Raw genomic sequence first — 14,640 nt, 5'->3', positions numbered from 1 at the left:
TCTGAACTTCTATGTAATTTCACTATTAATGCATGAACTTGTTTGAATTATATGTTCTATCCTTATTATTAATGCTTTTGATGGGAATCTGAGCCATTTGAACGGTTAAATCATTGGGAAATGTATGAGACCGCGGACCTAGGATAGAACTGCTAAAGGATTTTGAGTCCTAGACATAGGAGGGAATTTTTAGTCATCTGTGACATTGTGTTTAAGGCAAATCTGATAATTGAATTAGCTAAGGGATTAGCAATTTAGTTTGAATGATTAAGAACTGTCTCTGAGGGATCAGGACTGCATGCGCCTAGAATGTCGATGTATAATTATGAGGAATTGTGTTAGTAGAAGATTACCAGAGTGATGAACTTGAATTTCAACCCCAGTGAACTTTAAATCATCTGTTTTTACCACTTTAAATTTCATCTGTATGCAAATCTTACTTGTGTTGTAAAATTAATTGCTAAATTAGTAAACTTTAATCAATCTGTGAATCAAAACAAATCTCTTGGGAAAACGATTTCCGGACTTACCGGTTTATTACTTGTACGATTCGGTACGCTTGCCGAGGTCTCAACATTGGTATTTTGGAACAGGGAGCAGCTATTGATCGTATCCTTGGAGAGATAGTTCATAACAAAGGCATGACGGCACCAATTGACTATGTCCTATGCATTGGGCACTTTCTAGCCAAGGTGAGTGCACTTCATTTGATTTCCAATTCTTAGTTCAGCTTTGATTTTGCATTTTCAGAGCATTTTTTTTATCATATGTACTTCTTCTAAAAGGTTCTAATACAGAACTACTTCTAGTTTTTTATCATACAAAACCTTCTTGGATAATTCAAGAGTAATTCTCTAGCCATCTTACAATTGACAGAAGACTTTTAACATAATTGTCCTAACCTTTAAGGTCCAAATATCACTTTGTATAATACAAAAGATTTCTCAACGTGACTAGCAACAAATAATACATATAACACATCTAATGTACTTTTGAGAGATAAAAAAAATAAGATCACAGCAACCAATCCTCTTAACATACTTCATAACAGCACAATCAACAATTAGTTTGACCATTCCATATAAGTTATATCAAGCATATGTAACCAACCAACATATGAGATAAAAACAGAAGCGCTTTAATATGAGTAAAACAGCCCAATAAAGTTACAAAACAACAATGTTTTAGTGCAGACACAACAGTTAGAACAGTCTAATACAACAAGGATTTTAATGCAGTAACAACAATCAAAACAGTCAGGATTTTACTACATAACAGCAGTCAAAACAGCCAGCAAAGATTTTAATGTGGCATATTTACAGTCCAATACAGAAAAATTTACTGGTATAAAACAACAAGGAAATAATGCTGAAACATCCAACAACATTACATAAAACAGGAAACAATCACTACTAAAATTCTGATACAACAATTGCCCACATTTCTAAAAGTTTTGCCTTCTCTTATTGGTATGACACTAAATTCCCTTGTTGTTGCTACTGATTAGAGATTCCACAATTTTTGTCTTTAAATAAAATTTTACGTTTACTGTTTTTACTAATGTAATTGAAACACTTACATTAACTTGAACTGATGATTGAAAAAATGCATCTGGGGACTGAATAGGTGCAGGAGTCCATGCTGATTGAAAAGCAAATGCATTTGGGGACTCAATATGAGTAGGAGTGCATGTGCTTTGGCTTGTCGAAGGTAGCTTTAGTTTGTATGTTCCTATAAATAAATGAATGTCAAAAAATGATAACATGAATAAAACAAGTATTATACATTTAAAAAAAAGGGAACTTACTTCTTTGAGGGGCAGAAAGAGAGGGTGAGGATTGGACTTGAGGAGCTGGTGGATGATTAGTTGTGTGACCCCATGTATGAGAGGCACTTTGCTGTGTATGATGTTTTCTCTCCTTCTTCTTAAATGTCATTTTCTTCATCTTCAAGTGGTCTACAAACAACTACATAAATAAAAATTAAACCACCTATATAAGATATAATAAAGAAGAAAATAAACAGAATAACTAAATTAAAATTAAAATTAAAACCTTGTTAATGGTATATTTCTTTCATCATCGGGAAATAATGTTTCTAAGTTTTGTTGTTGAAACGATTCACATTCATGAACGTTGTCAACATCATCTTCACCGATGTTGTACAAGTCTCTAGGCTTTATATGTACAGGGATGCACCAATTTTTATCAAACTCATCATCTACATAATATACCATTTGTGCTTCTGATGCTTGAATGTATGGTTCATCATCATCATTATCACCAGTATGAATCAAGCGTCCAAAACATACACTTGTAAATCCCAACTCATCAGTCACAATCCCCCTAGAAGTAGTTGTATTAGCCCACATACATTTGAACAACACAACTGAGAAACGACCATGATAGTTTATTTCAATTATGTCCATTAATCGACCATAATAAGGCACACCTCCAAATTGCATTTGATTATCACTAGTACTTGCATAACTCCTTGTCCCAAATGTACCAAACACTCCACTATTTTGTGTTTTAAGCCATAAGTCACGCTCTAAGATCCTAAACTTGAATCCGTTAACATTGTAGGCACTATATCGCTTTGCAATATCAATTGGACCCATGGCTAAGAATTTGAAATCAATTGAGTGAAGGCTAGTTGAGTCATTCCTTATCTAAAAGGAAAAAAAATAACATGTCCAAGTCAATTATTAATTATAACATAAAATGAAACCAATCAGCAATGGACCCAATATACATACACGACGTGAAAACCAATCTACAAATTCCCTATGAACTCTCTTGTCTATCAAAGATGATTGTCGACTCCGATTTCTCAATTGTCTCCGTATAGTGTCTCTAAATTCCCTACACGAAGTGTCCAAATTATACATAGTTACTTTCTAATAAAAGACTAATTAATACAATTGATCAAGTGAAAATACTTACTGAAGAAATGGATCAACTATGGCACTGTTTGTTAGGATATGACGATGTGCTTGTAACTTTTCCTTTTCAGATAAAGTGAAATAAGTGAAACCTCCAACTGCTTTTCCAATCGGTGGGAATAAAGTGCTTACAGTACAAGAGTCAATGCTCGGTTCATCATTAACACGACGCAATCTATTGAACACGGTCTCAATTCCATCTAAGTATCTAGAACAAAAAGTTAAGCACTCTTCAGCCATGTACCCTTCAGCTATTGAGCCTTTAGCTTGTGCCTTATTACGCACATAAGACTTCAATTTTCCTAAGTACCTCTCAATAGGATACATCCATCGATATTGGACAGGCCCTCCACGCTTGGCATCTTCTACTAAATGCACAATAAAATGAACCATCACTGTGAAAAAAGAAGGAGGGAATAACATCTCCATGTGACATAATGTGAGGACAACTCTATCTTGTAATTGGACAAGTTGATCTATCTTCAAAACTTTATTACATAATTGTTTAAAAAAAGAGCATAGATCAATCAAAATAGAGGACACTTCTTTAGGGAGTGTCTTTCTTATTGCCAAAGGAAGAAGTTGCTCCATCAACACATGTGAGTCATGACTTTTTAGTCCTCCAATCTTACGTTGTTTAACATCAACACATCTACTGATGTTACTTGAGTAACCATCAGGTACAGTTATATTCTTCAAAGTTTTTAGAAATATATCCTTATTTACATTTGACAATGTATATATAGCAGGAAGATATCTACCATTCTCATCAGGCCACAAGTCTGGTCTAATACCCCAAAGTTGTAAGTCCTTTCTTGCCTTTAGATTGTCTTTGCATTTATTATTTGTACTATCATTCAACAATGTAAACAATATATTGTCACAAACATTTTTTTCAATGTGCATAACATCCAGATTGTGGTGCAATAAGTTATCTACCCAATAAGGAAGGTCAAAAAATATACTTTTCTTTCGCCATTGTAGAGTCTCTACCTTAGGACGATCAACTCTGTGTTGTCTTTTTGATCTTTCTTCAACTATAGGTTCTTTCCCAAATTCAACATGAACATTACCAAGTTGTTGTAAGATATCATGACCTGAGATTGCCACTGGTTGGCTTCTATTTTCAATAGTTCCATCAAACCTCATATGAGCCAATCTAAACCTATGTCTTCCATCTAACCACCGACGATGACTTATAAAACAAAATTTCCCACCTTTGACAAGCTTCTTAGGAGTAGTGTCAAAATTACATCTCGGACATGCCAATCCTGTATGTGTGTTCCACCCAGATAAGGTTCCAAGTCCTGGAAAGTCACTAATAGTCCACAATATGGCTGCACGCATATCAAATACTTCATTCCCATATGAATCAAAAGTTTTGATGCCAGTGTTCCACAACTCCTTCAACTCTTCTATTAATGGTTGTAAGTAAACATCAATATCATTGCCCGATGCTCGCTTTCCAGGAATGATCATGGGCATAATGAATGAACTTTGTTTCATACACATCCAAGGAGGAAGGTTGTATGGTATGAGAACAACTGGCCAAATACTGTGATTGGTGCTCAAGTTCCCATATGGATTGAACCCATCAGTAGCTAAACCGAGTCTCACGTTTCGAGGGTCTAAGGCAAATTGAGGGTGCATCAAGTCAAATTTCTTCCATGCTTCAGAATCTCTTGGATGTCTTAACATGCCTTCATCCGTACTTTCTGATGCATGCCATCTCATATGCTCAGCTATTTTAGATGACAAAAACATCCTCTGTAATCGAGGCTTCAAAGGAAAATACCTTAACACCTTTGCAGGAATCTTCTTTCGCTTATTAACAACAACATTGTCACCAATTGTATTTCTCTTTTTTGGCTTTCATCTTGATGTCTTACATTTCTTACAAGAATCTCTATCTTTGTCTTCTCCAACATACAACATACAATCATTCGGGCAAGCATCAATTTTGGTGTAATGAAGACCAAGCTTGTTAATCACTTTTTTGGCTTCATAGAATGAGTTTGGAATTTTAGCATGTTCAAATGCATCTGCTAGCAACTCCAGTATCATGGACATAGCTTTGTCACTTATTTTGCATAGACATTTGATGTGATACAACTTCACCAAGAAAGAAAGTTTCGAATATTTATCACATCCTTCGTATAAGCTTTGTTGTCCATCTTGCATTAATTCAAAAAAATTTGTCCCATCATGACTTCTAGTATGGCTTGACTCTGCACCCATCTCGTCATCATCCGCCATGTCATTGTTAGAGCAATGATGTGCAAATACATCATTAATCATTTCACACATATTATCATTAATTTCAACTTTTCCACCATCTTCTTCGGCCATTACTTGAGGAGCTTCGTCATTTACTCTTCTCTCTCCGTGTAGAAGCCACATTGTATACCCTTTTGGAAAAGGTTTAATAATTAAGTGTTCATATACTTCTTCACGACTTTGCCATTTCTTAAAACTGCATTTCTGACATGGACATACTATCTTTCCCCTAACACCACTATTAGTGAATGCGAAGTCCAAGAAGGTATTCAATCCTCTCATATATTGACTTGTATTTCGAGGCATGTCTATCCATGATTTGTCCATTACAACGACCTCTGTTCATGCCAAGAGGATTGGAAGGTTAGAATAAGTGACGATATTCAACGAAATACACTACATGAGATGAATTTACTAAATTGGTTATAAATTTTAACTTTTTTATGCAGTATGATGGGTTTATCAATATTAACAAGTAAATACTAAAATTTATCAATAATTGTAATTAATAAAGTAGATACTAAAATTTATCAGTAATGTATATATCCACATCAAGATCTGCAACATTAAATAGAACTACCTATTAATTAAATTAACCGAACAATAACTACACATAAAAAAACTTAAATACCACACATAATTCTAGAATGAAAATATAACAAACATTAATTTCAAATGATTTAATCATCCAACAATAAACTTGTACACAAAAGTCACTGGTAGATAATATGCTTTGGCAACTGTTTTATGTACATTAATTGTGTGGTAGACTATCAAAACTATCAATACAATTAGTTCGAATGAAACTATGCTTTGGTGGGGTTGTTTTGTTATCAAAACATCTTATATAATGATACACTTGGTTATCTTGACAATATTATTTTTTTAACAAATACCAATTCTTCCGAAAATCATTTAGTCAAAAATTAACCTCTTTCTCTTCTGATACTTGCGGAAATTTTAGTTCATTTTATTTTCTCAGAGCTTAAAGCATCAAGACCAACACTTAGGGCAGAGGCAATTGGAAGCAATTTGTGAGTATAGACACTAACACCAATTAAGCATTAAAAAACGAGTAATGGCTTTTATTGAGAAGCATTTATCATAGTCTTTGAAGCCTAAGGCAACTCAACTCACAATCTCACTGCTCCACTGATGAAAATAAGTGTAGGTTTTTCTTTTTCTTGAACCCATTCTACGAGGAAAAATTACAATTTTTTTTTTCTAAATTTCCTTCTTTCAAAAAGAGTTTCTGCAATTTTCAAATATTACACTAAAAATGAAATGAATAGGAAATTTGTTGATTTGAGTATCGATGAATTTTTTCTTCCCCATGCTAATATCTAGCCGTTTTTTCAGACACGCCCACTACCAAACTTAAAACTGAAGAGAAGCAACTTTACTGGAATCCTGAAGTCGAAAGAACAAATGGAACAAGACAACACAAATCGAGAGATCTTTCAGCTAAACTTTAGGAAAGCAAAACAGTCAAATAAACAACAAAGGTCCCTATACATTATACACTAATAAAACAAATGCTTAAGTGTTCCTTCTCTTTTCAACGGCGTTAAAAGTTACACAAACAGGTTATTTCAAATATTTTTCCAGAATAAGATTATTTAGAATTACCTAGCTAATTGAAATTCATTAAATAGGAGAATTCACTATAATCTTAACAATTTCAAACAGATAATGTCGTACTATTTTTTTCTCTTGGACTAAGTCTGGTCTCCCAATAGAAAAGACAGACTTTAACATCAGAAATTGGTGTGTTTGGTTTATCTTATATTTAATATCAACCTATAATGGTATAATGAGTTTATGAAACACTCATGTAGCCATGGCTGCTTTAATTTCGTTATGTTAACATGCACACGACTAGATCAGTTAAGGTTTTGGTCTATACACATAAAACTATTTTCAACTTAAAAACCTATTTGTCAGCCATCACTATAAACTTGTTACATGGCATAGTCGTGCTAATGCATTATTCAGCCTCCTCCACTGATTGGGTTAAGTGTTAAGGAAGTGTTCATTTATTAATTTAATACATATGAAAGAAATCTATGTTTTACAATATGACAGACTAGTAACATTTATGTTTTATAGTCGAACTTCTTATCGATAGTTTGTTCAGATATATGTAAAAGGACTTGATAATTTTCATTTTTATGTTTTAATTATGCTTTTATTATCACATTTTATCATTTGCAATCAATCTAAAATCATGTGTTTTGTCTATAACATCTGTAAGATACCAAAACCTTTTAATATAGTTAGTTACTTCTCTGAGACACAATTGGAGTTGTTCATGTACTATGGTTATCCTCTACAAGCTTGTTAAATTTATCTCTCTTTCACCATTATTCGTTGGCTTCATGTAATAACTTAAAAACCCCTTCTCATGGTGGCTTAACAAAATAACAAACTCTTTCTCTTTATTTTGACTCATTTTTCACCCTTCCGGCGCACACAGCCAAAAAGCAGAGTGCTCACACAAGGCACAAAGAAAAAATAGAGAGATAACAACAACAATAAAATACAAGAGTTAGACACAATCAAATCAATGAACGCGTTCAATAGAGTAAAGTACAGGAGACAAACGCGTAGAGTGAAAATGAACGAAGAGAAAATGAATGACCTCGCCAGATTTCTGAGCTGCGTGAACCGCAAATGCGAGGAACTCCGAGACCGAATCTATAGTTGAATTCCGAACGCACCTCGACGAACAATAAGGCGCCTCCACGCTGCCTCGAAGCCTCGCTCAATCCACAGATGCCTCGACGCCTCGACACTTCGCTCAACCCTAACAATGGTCGCTCAACCCTAACAATGGAAGACCAGCACGATGCGGAGAAGGGTTTTGAGGGAAAATAATTGTGATACAGGAAAATGAAGGCGCGGGGAGGGAGAGAATTAGGATTTGGGAGAAATTAGAGAATTGGGGAAAATGAGTGAAGGTAGAAGAAATGTAAGGCGCGAGGACAGGGGTAAGTATTATTTACAAAGATACATTAAAATAAAATAAAACTTTAGAAACGTCTTCTGCTGTAAGCCAGAAAATTAAAAAAAAAACGTAATTGCGGTTTTAATCCTAAACCGTCCTAAATCGTTCAGGGGTTTCTAAACCCCCATAAACTAAGCCCTCCTAAAATCTACTATTTTTGTAGTGGTAGTACTTACATAATCAATTAAATCATAAAATTGCACTCTTTGTAGGATATTGTTTGTTTCAATCGATTAGGTCATTTACATAATCAATTAAATCATAGGCTATTCAACAAAAATGACAAAAAATACAAGCCTAAACAAAATGTAAGATCATCCTAAATACAAGACATAAAAAAAGACTTATTTATATTTTTACAATGCTAAGAGAAAGGAAAGACAAATATCCTATCTTCCACAAAAGAACTCTTTAAAATCTTTCTTCTCCTTCTATTCTCTTAGTCATAGCTAATGTTTTAGCTCCTTGGATGAGTTTCCATCAGTAAACCTCTCTGTTGTGAATCCAACAGAGATCTCGTTAAACATATTAGAGACGAATTCAAAAAATGAAAAGACAAAGAAAATTCTAGAAAATCTTTATAAGTAAATAGTGATTTTTATATAATTAACTTCTGCTATTAGAAATCTATTTATAATTTAAACCTTTTATATTAAAATATTTTAGTGTTCTCTTTTTATAAAATCCACCATTGCTATTAAGATAATTTCTAGGTTGTTATATAATTAAATAAATTAAGTACTAAATTTTAAACTTTAGTTAATATAATATCTAAGCATGTTGTTTTTCATTAGCATATTAAAAACCATCCAAAATCCAACAGAGATCTCGTTAAACATATTAGAGACGAATTCAAAAAATGAAAAGACAAAGAAAATTCTAGAAAATCTTTATAAGTAAATAGTGATTTTTATATAATAAACTTCCATCATTAGAAATCTATTTATAATTTAAACCTTTTATTATTAAAATATTTTAGTGTTCTCTTTTTATAAAATCCACCATTGCTATTAAGATAATTTCTAGGTTGTTATATAATTAAATAAATTAAGTACTAAATTTTAAACTTTAGTTAATATAATATCTAAGCATGTTGTTTTTCATTAGCATATTAAAAACCATCCAAGTGATTTAATTTAAACAGGGAATTGGTCACCTATATAATTCATTGTGGCTCACCATAATTACATTTGATTAAATATTATTATATAGGGAATTTATGTTTTTTCTTTGTAATAAAATTTAAATTGTTTCTAAATAATACTTATATTTTACTTTGATAAAAGATATGATGTTGTTCCATCTTGAGTTTTGGTGTTACAAGTTCTCTTTCGATGTTTCGTTAGGATTGGGAAGTCATTTGTTTTTGTGTTATTATAATAAGTTAACCACAGTTTTTCTTATTTAGTAATTTTGTCTTTCATGGAAACATGAAAAATTCAAGTCTAGGGTAGTTTGATAATTGTTATTAACATTTTTTTAAGCTTATTTTTAGGTAATATAGGTATTTTTATTATTGTTTTTTTAACTAATTAAAGTTTTATCAAATAATTTTAGAAAGAAAAGTATTTGATTTTTATTTGTGGAATCATTTGATGCATGGAAAGAATAAAACAAAGAATAAAAAATATTTTTAATAAAAAATATTATGCTTAATATATTAAATATTTCATTAATAAATATCAATAATGTATCTTAAAAGATTTTAAAATATTAAACATAAATATAATATAAATATATGATTTAAATTGAAGTATTAATTCTTAAATATTAGGTTAAATGGGGGATAACGGAGTAAAGAGAGTACGTACTAAATGTTCTGGCTCAAGAACCCATATTTTTTTCCCTATAACATACTACATTCAACCAAGACATGAGATAAATCGTGAATTTGAAAAAGGAGAAGATACACGCATACCTTTTTCTCGTCACATTCAATACAACTGATCATATATACTGTCTGTCAATTTATTTAGGAATCTCATATAAGCATTTCTCCAAGAACGCCAAAGTAGCATTGGCCCTACTAAGCTCCAAAATCCAGTGAAGTATCCGATCCCCATGCTCATGTATAATGCCTCAAAGAAACAGCTCTCTTCGTCATCATTGGTTGCTTCAGCTTTTGAAAGCTTTATTATTGTTTGATCTCCATCTCCAGGACAACTTTTATTGAGTTGTTTACCACAAAGATCAATGTTTCCTTCAAAACTAGACCCATCAAAGGTTTCAAAGTGTCTTCCCGATGGAATTCTTCCTGAAAGAGAGTTGTGTGACAAGTCTAGTTTCCCCAGACTGTCAATTTCAGAAAGAGAAGAAGGAATTTTCCCACTGAAATGATTTCTTGATAAATCGATGAACTCTAGTGATCTTAAACTACCAATCTCACAAGGAATTTCTCCTCTCAGATTATTTCTGTATAAATTCAGAGAAACTAGCCCAACCAAATATCCAATCTCCTTCGGTATTTCACCACTTAAATTATTACTTGAAATATCAATGATCTTAAGCTGTAACTCTGGATTTTTGAACCCCTGTTCCACACCTTTCCACATCAAGCTTATGCTAAGGGTGTAATTTTTCTCACTATAAACGCCATACATTTCAAAATAAGTGATATTCATCGAATATATACGATTTAGAGTATCACTTGTGTTGATGTTCTTTTCAGTCATTGCAGTCAAATTCTTTAAGCAAGATGGAATTCCTTTTGATAACATATTTCTCGAAAGATCTAAGAATTGAATGCGCTTCAAATAACAGAGTTGAATTGGAAAATGTCCAGAGAAGTGATTCCCTCGCATGTTCAATATTATCAATTGTTGCATATTTTCCCCTATCCATGATGGTATTGGGCCAGAAAACATATTTTCGGCCACATCCAACATAATTAAATTGCTGCAATTCTTCAAAGTGGAAGCTAATTCACCTGTCAGGTTATTGTTTCGTAAAACCAAGACTTCCAATTCAACAAGGCTGCCCATGGACACAGGAATCTTCCCTGTCAATTTATTGTTGCTTAAATCAAGAAAGAATAACTGATGTACAGATTTCCAACAGTCTGGGAGTAGTCCCTTCAATTGATTGTTTGATAAATCCAAGGTGGCCATTCCATCTGTGCGTTGGTCACATATGAATGAAAACAAATCAGAAAATTTATTATCAGAAAGCCTTAGGTCTGAAGCTTGCAGTAAAAATTGCGGAATTTTTCCTTCAAAATTATTTGAATTCAGAAATATGGACGGTCTATTGAAAAGCTTCAATGATATATTATTAGGAATTGCTCCACTGAGATTATTCTGAGACATATACAACCTTTCCACATTATGCAAGTTGTTCCAAAACCATTTTGGTACTGAACCATTAAGCCTATTCTCTGAAATATCCAGATAAAATAAAGAGCGTTGAGTCTGGAGCCAACTAGGAAAGCTAGGACCCAACTTGCAAGATCTTAGTTCCAAGATTATTATTTGAAAAGGAGGAACCCAGTTAGGGACTATTTTTAGAGATAAGGAGTTATCTGACAAAGATAAGAACCTTAATTTGGAAAATTTTGAAAGATGGGATTCAGTGACATCACCCTCCAAACAATTTCCATCCAAATACAAGTACTCCATCTCAGATAGCAATCCAATGCTCATAGGTAGAATGCCGGTAATCTGGTTATCAGATAAAAACAAACTCTGAAACACTTGTTTGTTGCACCATGAAGAATTTTGAATGAAGCTAGAAATGTTCCCACTCAACTTGTTGTTTGAGAGGTCTAAACTCTGCAATGTGCACATGTTCCCAAAGAAAGATGGAATCTCGCCTTGCAGTTTGTTCCCATAGAGGTCAAGAACTTCAAGAGAGTTCATTACTTTCCCAAATCCATCTGGAATGGGACCTTCCAACATGTTGTCATTAAGTTTAAGTTTACGAAGATTGGTAGTGGAGTTGAAGAGCCAGTAAAATATGGATGATGATTTCAATAGATTTGAGGAGAGATCAAGTGAGGCAAGAGAAGACGAAGAATTCGTAATTGAAATAGCTGACATGAGAAAACTATCATCCCTAAGACTACAGTTTCGCAAATAAAGATTTTGAAGTTTTGAACTGAAGTTGAAAATACCCTGAAAGACCGATGATGTCATCTTATTATAGGAAAGATCAAGGATCACAAGAGAAGGAAAGTTAGACAATAATTGAAATGTTGAGGATGTGAGCATATTAGAAGAAAGGTCAAGGATGGTAAGAGAATTGGAAAAGTTGGAAGGTGAATAAAACAGAGATTGAATATGGGTATCTGAAAGAGAACAGTTAACTAGTCTCAACTCTCCTAGCTTTGGATAATGAATCATATGCAACCAGTCAGGGTTATGTAAACCATCGATGGCAAGATGTGTTAGAGAAGAGAGATTAGACAGCCAGTGTGCATCCTTAGGTTTGACATCAAAATCACCACCAAGTCCAAGAGTTTGCAAGTAAGGAAGATTCCCAACCTGGAAAGGGAGTGCTCCAGAAAATGAATTACGAGTGAGACCAAGGTATCTCAACTGTGACATATTTCCAAGTTGACAAGGGATTTTCCCATCAAGTTTATTATGACTGAGATCAAGATACCTTAAATTTGTAAGGCTTCCAAGTTGATAAGGGATATCTCCACGGAGAAGATAATTGTGACTTAAATCCAGAGACAATAAATGTGTAAGGCTTCCAAGTTGGGTAGGAATATTACCACCAAAATCAGAATAGGAGAGATTGAGATATCTTAAGTTGGTAAGTGAGCCCATGAGTTCTGGGATGTGACTCTTTATAAATTCATTTTTGCTCAGATCCAAACGTTGAATATTTTGCAAGGGAAACAGTGAAGTGATATTGACTGCACCACTCAAATATTGTGTATCCGAACCACCACGGAGACGAAGGACGGTTACATGACCTGTTTGAGGGTCGCATTGAATGCCTTTCCACTTGCAACAATCTCGACTGTTGTCGTCGTCTCTCCATGTAGACAGCATGTCATGAGCATCTACGAGGTCATGTTTGAAGTTAAGGAGTGCTTGTCTCTTCCTGTCAATGCACTTTATTTCTGCGGTATTGTTGAATCCGAGAATGGATTCTGCAGCAGGCAGCAAGAGGAGGAGAAGTACACAACAGAGTTTAGGAAAACAAGTAGTCATTACTTTTTTGGTGATACTAAATACCTAAGAGTAAAACAAGGACCTTGAATTTGATCGGTCTACTCTTAATTGTGAAGTGTGTAAACCAAAACGATTGAATATATATAAGCGTTTTGGTAGAGTATAGTGCTTCCGGTAGTTTTTGTTGGGCTCCATGCCAGTAAATAGAAAAGGAGTTTTCACACCAATAATTGGACTAGTTGCTTGGAATCTTTGAATACTTTCGACCCCCAAATAACCCATAATCATAGGATTTATATTCACGCTAGATATATTATACCTATTTGAACTGGTTATTAAACAAACAATGACTCTGAGATTCACTTTTTGGATTTTTCATGAAAAAACATAAGAAATATTTGTCACTAAACAAACTCGTACAAAAACTTAAGAAATTACTTGTAATCCAGAATCTTAAGATTTAATGTTAAAAAAAGATTATTTTTTTAATATTTTATATAAGAATCTTGATAACTAAGGTCAAATGTCTCTTATTATTTCCCGCATGCACAGTTATTTTGATTGATAAAATGATACAAAGAAACGTGAAGGAGGCTTTGAAACAGTTTCAGTACAATAGGAGATGATAGCTGACTTGACTGGAAACATATGCATGAAAAGTGTTGAGAAAATTATTGGAGGAAGTTAAAGCTGAGCGCATATACATGAAAACGGTTGGTATGAAAACAAGAGATGAAGAAAAGGACTTACTATCATAATTGCAATGTTGAATATTTGCAAGAGATTTGACTACGTATCTTTACCAAGAATATGAAACATGTGTAGATAAGCGCGTTCATTGTTGCATTCAATGTGTAGATAAAAGTTAATATTTTATTCATTTAATATTTTTAATTTTTTATTTATATTTATTTTGTTGTTATGTCTATATAAATTATTTTACCTTTTTATCTATTTATTTTATTTTTAATTTTTTCTATATTTATTTTGTTATTATATGTACATAAAATTTATTTTATCTTTTTATTTATTTATTTTATTTTTAAACCTGTTTTTTTATTCTATTTTTTTTATTTTATTCTTTTATAACTTATAATTAATTTGTCATTTAATAAATTATTCAAAAATAACTTATATTTAGAGTATAAATTTTTTATATTCTTTTTTCATTTTTAATTTTATCTTTTCATGATTTATAATTATTTGATCAGTAATAAAATAAAATTTAGAAACACATATTTAATTTTTATTTTTTATAATAATATTATTTTAACAAATAATATATATATATA

The 14,640-nt window shown here is 32.7% G+C and overlaps 2 protein-coding genes and 1 long non-coding RNA gene across 3 annotated transcripts; all 3 read right to left on the bottom strand.

Moving 5' to 3' along the window:
• Positions 1-1,548: 1,548 nt before the first annotated feature.
• On the bottom strand, positions 1,549-2,383 carry LOC128193561 (uncharacterized). The gene is made up of 3 exons (XR_008244884.1): positions 2,055-2,383; positions 1,808-1,957; positions 1,549-1,731 (listed from the first exon to the last, which is right to left on the bottom strand). It is a non-coding gene; the product is annotated as an uncharacterized LOC128193561 (long non-coding RNA).
• A 558-nt stretch (positions 2,384-2,941) lies between these two features.
• Positions 2,942-8,186, bottom strand: LOC108344223 (uncharacterized). The gene is made up of 2 exons (XM_052867861.1): positions 7,863-8,186; positions 2,942-5,559 (listed from the first exon to the last, which is right to left on the bottom strand). The coding sequence occupies exon 2, from the start codon at positions 4,706-4,708 to the stop codon at positions 2,942-2,944; it is 1,767 nt and encodes a 588-aa protein (XP_052723821.1). The 5' UTR covers positions 4,709-5,559; positions 7,863-8,186.
• A 1,976-nt stretch (positions 8,187-10,162) lies between these two features.
• On the bottom strand, positions 10,163-13,391 carry LOC108344224 (receptor-like protein EIX1). The gene has a single exon (XM_052867860.1). It carries the CDS (start codon positions 13,385-13,387, stop codon positions 10,163-10,165), a length of 3,225 nt encoding a protein of 1,074 aa, XP_052723820.1. The 5' UTR covers positions 13,388-13,391.
• Positions 13,392-14,640: the final 1,249 nt, after the last annotated feature.

Source organism: Vigna angularis, chromosome 8 (genome assembly GCF_016808095.1).
Source record: "Vigna angularis cultivar LongXiaoDou No.4 chromosome 8, ASM1680809v1, whole genome shotgun sequence".
NCBI lineage: Eukaryota > Viridiplantae > Streptophyta > Magnoliopsida > Fabales > Fabaceae > Vigna > Vigna angularis.
The sequence above is the reverse complement of the archived record's forward strand: the minus strand, read 5'-3'. Positions and strand labels throughout refer to the sequence as shown.

What these genes read in the sequence shown, in the direction of transcription:
- LOC108344223 (XM_052867861.1), bottom strand. Translation starts at nt 4,708, where the DNA reads ATGTTTTTGTCATCTAAAATAGCTGAGCATATGAGATGGCATGCATCA.
- LOC108344224 (XM_052867860.1), bottom strand. Translation starts at nt 13,387, where the DNA reads ATGACTACTTGTTTTCCTAAACTCTGTTGTGTACTTCTCCTCCTCTTG.